The sequence below is a fragment of the Formica exsecta genome, unplaced genomic scaffold (assembly GCF_003651465.1).
Source record: "Formica exsecta isolate Colony F162 unplaced genomic scaffold, ASM365146v1 scaffold120, whole genome shotgun sequence".
NCBI classification, from domain to species: domain Eukaryota; kingdom Metazoa; phylum Arthropoda; class Insecta; order Hymenoptera; family Formicidae; genus Formica; species Formica exsecta.
Genome location: NW_021848537.1, coordinates 3,076,293 through 3,086,170, shown reverse-complemented (window position 1 = coordinate 3,086,170; position 9,878 = coordinate 3,076,293). Strand labels below are relative to the sequence as shown.

Here is a 9,878-nt window from a genome sequence, read left to right as displayed (position 1 = left end):
AAGATAATTTTTGAAGAAAAATTCTATAAATTCTATGCAAAAACTGTTGCATTCATTTTGCTAGTCTTATTATTTTTCAGTCTTTTTTATCAGAAGAGATAATTAATATTTGGAATAAAACTGTAGTAAGCCCCTCAATTAAAACCAATCGCAGTTAAGTATAAATATGCACTGAACTGTTTCATTAATTCATTGTTATAATTGCGTAAACAACAAAAAATGAGCTACCTAATCGAAGGATAAATTCAACGCGCTTCACAATTACAATTGCAATTACGCGCTGTTAAAACATCGATAGGTGCTATTCATTAGCAAATTCTCGCTAATTTCGACACGCCGTATTAACAATCGATAACAATCGGCGATTGCCGTATTAAAAGTCAACAGTACGATCGGATGGCTACGGGAAAAGCTCCTCTGCGCGGGATATTTTTCTCTTGCGCGAAATGACCAATTGGATTAGCCTATTTTCATCGCGATATGTGCATACAATGTGTATACAATCTGCCGGTTTTCTTTTTTCACGCTCATAGTTATTCGCCGGTATATTCGATGGAGATATCGCTTATAGAAAAGAAAAGAAAGGAGTTTGAAAAATGTTTGCCATAGGTGATCTCTTAATTTCCTCGTGTGTTCCCCGACAAACTTATAGCTAGTTCGATCTCTCTCGCGCGGAAAATTTGTTTTATCTTCGCGCTCATTCAATTATCGATATAACAAGCCAATATAGAACTTTCCGTAGAACGCTGTATATCGAGTGCGTTTTTTCGAGACGCTTAACCAACGGGGGAGGGGGGGGGGAGAATGCATTAATAATGAGATCGAGATTAAAATACAAGACGCGCGTCACGTCTTCACAATACTTTCTCTCAATTTTACTTGCGCAATTCAGTATATATAAGTATTTAATTTAATAATATTTTTCTCAATATGCATACATATATACAGCACGCGAATCGATATCCGTCTTCAAAATTACCCCAAACCATCTTACATTCGAGCGTATCGATTCATCCCCGGCGGAAATTGATTGCCCCACCGGCATGTATCGCATTCAGACATCCGGACGATCGTCAGCAAGTCGAAATCAGAAGCTGAAGGGAGGCGAAAGAGCAGCGAGATGGAGAGAGAGAGAGAGAGAGAGAGAGAGAGAAACGGAGGGCAAAGAGGGAGGGGGAAGAGTGGAGGATGCGAGAGTTAAATTAGTTTCCGGGGCAAAAGCTGGCTGCCGGCCGGTTTTCAGGACTAACCCCCGTGTATAATTCCAGAACAGCTCCATCAGGCCGGAACCCACGAAGAACCTTCCATCCAGACTATCCGACCGCCCTTCCCGGACCCCTTCTCCACCTCTTCATCCCCTGCCCCTCCCGCCAACGCCGTACGAGGCATCTCCTCCCTAACACATGTGCGCCCACCACCTTCCCGGACTTCGCGGGCGCTGCAGTTTGCGAAGTTAATTACCGTCGGATAATTGCGCCCTATATGCCGTCCGTCTGATTAATGAGACGCGGCTGAGCGAAGATCATCAGGGATACTGGAACCCTTCGCCACCCCTTTTCTCTTGTCGTCAAAGAACGATTCGCGGCTTCCTCCGGGATAACAAATTTTGTGACGAAAGAAAGATCGAACTGAAAATTTTTTAAATGTCTTACAAAGCCAGAGATTATTCAGAATAGATAACGCAACGCATAATTCAAACTGCTTTATTCGCTCTCTCTCTCTCTCTTTCAGTTTGGAAAGAGATTATTAAAGTTAAATGCAGATAAAATATATATGTTTCCGACCTACTTTCTCCTTTTAACAAAAAGATCGAACGTTCCTCTTAATGGAAATTATTTCGTGAGTTACTCATGAAAAAAAAATTTTCATGAAACGAGGTCTGGTTTCTATTTAACCCCTCGCATTCTATCGGAATTCTTCGAACCAAAAATCTTAAGATCTTCCATTTCTTTACATCTGCCAATATACATGTACTTAAGATCACTGCTCCTAAAATGTGATTGCTTGCGGAACTACGAGAATCTGAGATTAATTAATATTTGCGCAATCACGGTATTGCTCTCGGTTATCTCTGGAGGTTGTTCTGGAAACGATTCGGAGGAATCCTCGGGAGGACACACAGTACTCCTCCTACAGAAAGTGCTTTCACACGGCTTGCGGTTGCTTGGCGCGAGCAAAGCAGCCGTTTTCCTCGGCTGGTTTCTCCTCACTCGAAGAGGGAAACTCAGCAAGATCTCGAAAGGTTGCCCGGAACAGTTGCCTAGAAAGCTTGATTACTGACTTCACGTCGCGATGTCAACTCCCGTCCGATATATACATGCTCAAGAGGACGCTTACGTATACGGGTAAACGATCAAAGAGCGTTGATTGTTAATTAATTAACACTGGGGAATATATCAGATATCGTAATCCCGAGAGGCAACGTCTTAACGAACTGTATGTTTCGATTTCCACATTATAAATTGTTTATGTAAAGAGCACGTTTGCAATTAATATATTATATAACGCAAAAAGGAGACACACAAAGTGTGTATAAAGTTTAAAAGTTCAAAGTTAATTAATTTAAACAAAAATTTGATTAAAGTTACTCTTCCACAATTTCTCTAAAATATTTTCAAAAGCGAAAAATATTTAACAAACTCGACGCCACGCAAACACTCTCTGCTCGAATTTATAGTACATAATGTATAAACAGATTGTCACATTTCTTCGAAATTGTGTCCGTTTCACCGGGTCGATTCGAATAGAGGTCTTGTAAATCACCATGCACGATGCACTTTTATCTCAGCGATTTACGAAGCCGTGCTGACAGCCCGCTACTAGCGCTGTGGCTTTTGCAATTCATGATCCAGAAAAGCTCCGAAAGCGAGCTTTCGAAACGACGGCGAATTGAGGCCCGACTGTTTGTTTTCAACGCGCTACGAGTGTAACTGAACGTTTTCAACCACAAAATGATGCTCGTGGCCGGGCATCGTGTAAACACGCGTATTCAGCGTTTGCGAGACGCAATCTTTTTCTATTTTTTTTTTTTTTTACGCCCACCTCCGACACACACACGCTTTTGTTCTCCTTTCGCCGCAGGCCGCGTGCCTGCACTACATAAAGGCTCATTTTCGCGTCGTGGCGTTTCTCGCCGTTATCCCGCAAACGTCATAATCAGCAACGTAAAATATTGTACTTCTGTACGCGCGCGCGCAAGAAACAGATGCAGAAATGGCACAAATCCAAGTCTAACTCAAAGCCGACCTGCTTATCCAGGTGCAAACATGTACATAACTTTAAATACAGAGAGATTCGAATATATTTTTAATTGGATAAAATATGGAAAAAATATTTCTAGATATAATTAAAAGTGTTAAGAAAAAAAATGTACTTTTTCCTCTGTTGCAACAGAATTTTTAGTCCATCCTCCGTAATTGTCTTTCCTCGAATGTCAGTCATTAAACCATCCAGATTTTATCCGCGCTTTAACGCGAAAAAGACTATAGCGCTTTATGACGCGCGGCATATTTCCATTTATCGTTCTGTTATCATTCACGTCTATCTCGGTCGAAGCAATATGATGCAATCATAGTCGCGCGGCAATGACATAAAATTTACTGCGCCGGCTGTAAAATTTATTGTTGACGAGAACGTTCGCCGTCCGCGAGATCGTTACAGATGACCGATGCTCTAAAACCGACACCAGATCTAATCTAGCGAGGATTCAACTTATCGGCCGCTAATCTCAAAATAACGGACGTATTATAAGACTCAGCGGGATGAATAATTTAACGCGATTTTTCTCGTCAAAATTGCTTTTTACCTCCTTTTGCGCAAAATACGACTTTTTGTCTGTACACAATTTAATAAACGAATAAGCAAATTTAATAAATCATTACGATATATCCAGATCCTTTTTTATACCGCATTGCGGATGCAATTCACCGGCCGGATTGGTTTAAGAAATATCAGAGCGCGAAAATATCAGTAAGCGTTACTCTATGACACGGCTCGGCGAGAGATGCCGGCGAGAGATACGGCACGTCTCTGATTGCGTTTCTTAGTTCGCAGCTACCCCTTATTGTCCACCCCGTCCTTCCGCCACCCCTTTCGCCAACCGCGCCTGTCTTTCGTTCCCCTTCGCGTTCTCCTCTTAACAGCGCAGCTATTCTCTCTCGCGGTTTTTCTTTTGTCGTTCCAGAAGAGTCCCCAGGATCGGATTTAACCCCCTTTTAGCTTCAAGAATTCCTTTATAACTTCAGTAACTTGCTTTTTGTACGACAACGTATGTTATTAAAGTGCAAAAAAGGAATTTATTAAAAATGTAATTGGAATACTCGACGATATCTGTTTATTTAATTAAGTGATTATATTGTATTAGAATATTAATTCCCCTTTATAAGAAGCTTAGAAACGGAAAAAATGACGGTACAATAAATGGTATACGCCATCCATTTTTCAGAATTTCTCTAAGCTTCTTAGAATCTTTATACTGTCGTCGTAAATAAAATATGAAGTAAAAAGGTAATAGGGATTATAGCGTAGTAAGTGACAATACGACTGAGATAATAGAGGCACTTAACTAAAGCGCTTAAAATATATAACACAACCGCCGCTCGTGCCACATATGGGACGCCGCTAACAACCCCCGAGAGGCGAAAATTCGCGCGGGCGGCCCTGAACGGAGACGGCGCGCTTTAGAGTAAACGGAGAAGAGTAGAACGGGAGAAGCTTTACAGAATTAAGGAGCCATTCTCCTTTCATTAACTCACTGCGAGAGCCCAGGGAGGGAAGAGATATCCCCTTCCTCTCCATGCGCTAACTCATCCCCCGGTTAATCACTACGCGAACGAAAGCGACTGTCTCCGATAAAAGGGCCGGACTTTTATCCCGCTGGTGAGGCCATTTACCGCCGTCGCTTGGCAAATAGGTAAACGAGAGAGATCTTTCCCGATTCTCTACTGAACTCTCTTCGGCCGCGATCTAGATTGCGCTACTTCGTTAATCAAGAACGCACGGCTGCCTGCTCTCATTTTCCATCCTCATCTCGCGTTTATTTCCTCTGCCTTCTCCTCCCGCCCAAAAAGGAAAAACGTCTTCCAGTTTTAAATTAAATTTGAAGTAATCGGCGGCTCTCCCCTTTAATTGTTTTAAGAAGTACTTCTTCGGAGAAGAGAAATCCAATAAAGCAATTGTAATTGCTTAATAGTTAATAATTTCTAACTACCTTCTCGTTCAAGAAAGGATTAAAACGTTACCGTTGACAGTACAGAATTAAATTTGAAGTTGTCACGCGTTACCAGAGATACGCAATTTTTTATATATTCAAAAGTTTTTTTAAAAATCGCCCTTTTAATAACGGACTCTCAAAGAATAGAATATCATAAAATTAAAATGTCAAGAGTTTAATAGTTTTTAAATAAGAAACAGTTGTACAATTCACGAATTGTGAAGCTAACGTTCAGGTAATAAAATATATATAGTACTACAAGCGCTGTATCAGGTCGCTTCTTCGATCCGATATAAAAATTATCATATAAATGACAGACAGCCACAAATGCAATAATGAGATTCTCATTAATAGAATGTTCTCATTCGCGTAGCAAATTTCACAGCAAATCTCTCAACGATATACGAGAAACGCGTGATAATCCCCTTTCGTGTTGACATTGTAACGAATCGGGGAATATATCCTATAAGTAGTCTGACAACCGCACTACTCCGACGAGGGTTTAATCTTTACTATCACGGCGGACGCTCAAACCGCGCCATCGACCTTTCGGTCTGCTGTTAAGACTCACCGGGATCGGAAGTGGGATGCGCCCTGGTGAGTCGGCAGAGTTGTAATGGCAGATAACGAGTGTCCGCCCGCGGTGGTGACTTTGGCGGCGGCGGCGTCGCGCTGAGGAAGCCGCGCTGAAGTTCCCAACCCACTTCCTGGATGATCGAAGCCTTCCTGAAGTACGGCGTCACTTCCCGCAGGTATTTCACTGCAACAACAGAGCATCGTCAGCATCTCGTTTGACTAAAGAGATCGGCAGGAAACGTAAACGTTTACATTTTAACCTCCTTGAAACTTTCTCTCACCCTCTCTACATAAAGTATCTATCTAGTTTATAATTACACTTTTTTCTCTTTTTTCTCGCTCTAAAAGAATCTTGAGAGTATGTATCTATAATGTACGATTTAAAATACAGAAAGATTGCGAAAATACAAGTGCAACCAAAATCATGGATCTGATGATGAATTTATCTAATTGTCCTATTAATTTTTAATTCAAAAAAATATGTTTTTATCATTAAAACTTCAACAAACATTACAAATTTCCTTTAATTACTCTAACTCGAAAAAATTATTTTTGTTAAAAAAAAAAACAATACTGGAATTTCGGAGCTTATTATTATCGAGAAGTTTGTGAGCTGAAAATAGAAGAAGTATGTCAGACGCTAGAAAATAAAGAGAAAAGTTACTTTATATATTACTCGTACAGGTTCAAACATAGGTTCGCGAGTTCGGGGATCGGCAAGAAAAATCTAAACTTTCTTCACGCGAGGCTTTGAAACGAAAGTCGTGTCGCGGAAATCGAGTATCGACCTTTCGAATTGCGGGTAGCTCCTCCGCTTAGCCGACATCTTGTCGGCCCTATTACGCGAAATTTAATGGAGAACGTCGTCGTCACGTGGCGACAGCGGCGTGATGGGAATGGAATTCTGATGTATCGTATCCGCGATGATCCAATATGTCTGCCACGCAGCTTCACACGGATACTATATGTGAGTACCCCTCGTAACCGGCTTGTATTTACTCACTTTCGATCACGAACGACATTTCCGCAGATCGTGTCAATCCCCTTAATTGAATATATCAGCATTCATCAGCGTTTGCGCACAATGTCGGCGCCTTTGCCTTGACGTGACCTTATAGTTGGTTTTACAGAATTGACATGGCAATAAGTTTACGTATATCCACAGATCGAATCATTTTATTATTTTTTTAATATTCGCGAGTTCTTTGTACATTCCGCCTTTCTAGGTAAAGCCTAGAGTTTTTATTAAACAAAAATAATATCATGTTTCTGATTCGCAAGTTGCAAGCGAATAATCTCCGCGTATGATAACGGCAAAGTCAACAGCATTTTAGAGTTGGAGCTCGAGCGACATATTTCTCAGCCAATCTCCGCCGGGAGACACGGTGCGCGATGGAATTAATTAATTTCACGCTGAAAGGGCTTAACTCCCGGGGATAGGAATTGTGTCCGCGCGCGCGAACCGAAGATCAAGCTGCCGTCCAACTTTTCATGCGCGCACGTATGTACCTCCCCATCCATGCCGACGCGCGATGTGTGTTTCTATTGAATTTATTTCGGTGGAATCCACCCTGGATGCGGCGCGCACGTTGCTGATTGCAGCTACATCGAGCCGGCCAGGCCGGGCCAGGGCGCATCGAGACGCGCCGGACCCGACTGGCAGCGCGGACGCTTCGCTTGCCAGTCACGTATGCCTGCATCATTTGCTATGGGTTTCATACCAGCCATAACTCTACGGATATATCCACTCCTCCGTCTCCCTCCCCTTTCCACCCTTTCTCCTCCTCCCTTCGGCCTTCGACCCCTTCAAATCTCGCACCGTAACTGCCGCGCCGTGCGGTTGTGTCCTCTCGGGTTTGCAGCTCTTAATCCGCCGTGCATTCATTCGGGCGAGGAAGTGGCGTCGGAATTAATCAAGTCTCGCCTGTATGTCGTCGTTAATTCGAGCAAAGGCCCGCTAATTTTCATTCGCCGGCGAGCTGTTAACTCGCGGCGCGGCCTTTGACCAAAGGAGAATTCGCGAGACTCCGGGATTGAATGACATTGTGCCGCTTGTTGTCGGCAAGTAGTAGCGCCGTAGAATGACGCGACGAGGAGATCGGTGAGCTTTGATTGAGCTTTCATGCAGGTGTGTTTAACGGTGATTGTGCGATATTAATTAAACTTCTGATTGCATTTGGATGAGACATAATAGATTTCAAGTCATATCTCTAACGTTTCTAAGATGAAAAGTTTGCAAAATATAAATACACATGGATTTTAAAAAAACTTTGGCAATTCCGTAATATCTTCACAAATAATTAAAAGAATTAAAAATTAATCTGCGAATCTTTTACCCCATTTAATCTTATGAATATCACACTTGATACTATATTTATATCAAGATGGAGATATTCACTAGACTATCAATTTTAAATGATTCAATCTTCGATTCCCGAAATATCAGTTTTGAATTTAGCGTGAATCTAAATAAAATCACATTATATATTAAGTATTTGCACGTATGACACCTAGAAAATAATTTCTTACAATTTATATGTATAAAACAAGCAACCGAGAAACCTTACTATTTTTATCTCAACTCCCATGTGCGGGGAAATAAATTTTAGATACACGAGATATAAAAAGTAATTGGAAAAATACCGAGCCGCGAGTATATAACTGCGACTAGTTGCAGAATACTCTGCAACTTAATGTATATGCATATCGTAAAAAACGATACGTGGCAGCAAAAGAATCAAATAATAAAACATATTTAAGGGTTTGGAGCTACGAGCTTAAACTTCAGGCGATCGAGATTTCTCGCGTCGTTTGAACAAACAATTCTCGCGCCGTAAGAAATCGAAATTCGGGCAAAAAAAAAAACAAAACACATCATCATCGATCCGAGAGGACGAGGTGCGTTGCTCCAGCGGCGCATTCCGCTTGCATTCGCCGTCGAATCGGGCCGGGTGGCCGGCGCAGAATCAATCGACCATAATCGCGCCCGTTGAATCGGGTTCTCTCGTTTCCTGCGTCTGGAAAAAGCGTTTCGATGGCGACCGCGCGTACCGAATATCAATTGCCCATCTCGTGGCCCGAAAGCTGGCCCCTGCATTCAGGAAGGATGCCATCCCCCCGTTGCCTCCTCACTCCCTTTCACCCCTCGTCGCGTCGTCCTTGTTGCGGCCAGATAGGAAGCTAATAAACCGGAAGGCGGCTATCGCGCCCAGTTCGATAAATCGATCATGGCTCGATCCCAAGATCCGTAATTCGATCTTTATACGTCACGGCCTATTGAAGAACCTATAATTCAAAGCTGCACTACGTACACGATACGAACGTATTCGAGAGGATTCGTATGTTACTTTAATTAAGTTTCAATATAATATCGAATTCTCGAATTTTCTCTGGCTTCTTCTTCATTAATAAACTGTCTCTAATATAATCTTCTTTTTTTTTATATTTTATTTTTAAAAAAGAAATATGTACAAACGCGGAAGAGAGGAAAAAGGAGAAATATAGTCGCAAATTTTAGAGCATTATTATGTTATTATTTTCTGTTATATGTTAAAAGAAATTTATCATTTATCATTAATTTAATATGTACTTGTTTTATTATACTTTTATTTTATTTTCGGTTCGCATCTCGTCATTTTCGCGGGATATCCCTAAAACGAATGACGTAGATAGAAATAGCCACTGATAGAACGCAGGACGATATCGCAAAGATATCGCATCTAGCTACTCGTCCTGGGAGCGATATTCGTTTCGAACACTCCCGTTGCGATTGGCAACAGAATTCGAATCCTGCCTGCTCTTACGCGGCGAGAACCCATCTCTTTCTCCGCGCCCACAGTAAAGCCTCCAGGAATTGCTCTCAAAGGATCCCTATAGAGCGAAGCGTTCTCAATGTGGGGCAGATTTCTCGACAGATTTCCGAGTCCCAGCAAATTCTGATAGGACTATCCGAGAAAAAGAAAAAAACATTAGACCGAAAGTCCTTGCGACTTGCTTTCCGCCTTTTCATCCCGCGATAAGCAAAGTTTGGGGAGAACGAGTCTTTTACTTCTTCTTGGCACGACAATCTTAGCTCTTCTACGTGTTAATT

The 9,878-nt window shown here is 41.9% G+C and overlaps 1 protein-coding gene across 2 annotated transcripts in view; it reads right to left on the bottom strand.

Moving 5' to 3' along the window:
- LOC115243621 (beta-1-syntrophin) overlaps nt 1–9,878 on the bottom strand; it is a 242,315-nt gene that overhangs the window by 95,461 nt on the left and 136,976 nt on the right. For both annotated transcript variants that reach the window (XM_029820758.1, XM_029820765.1), the window contains exon 4: nt 5,784–5,972. In XM_029820758.1, coding sequence (XP_029676618.1) covers nt 5,784–5,972 — 189 coding nt within the window. The remainder of the gene's footprint in view (nt 1–5,783; nt 5,973–9,878) is intronic.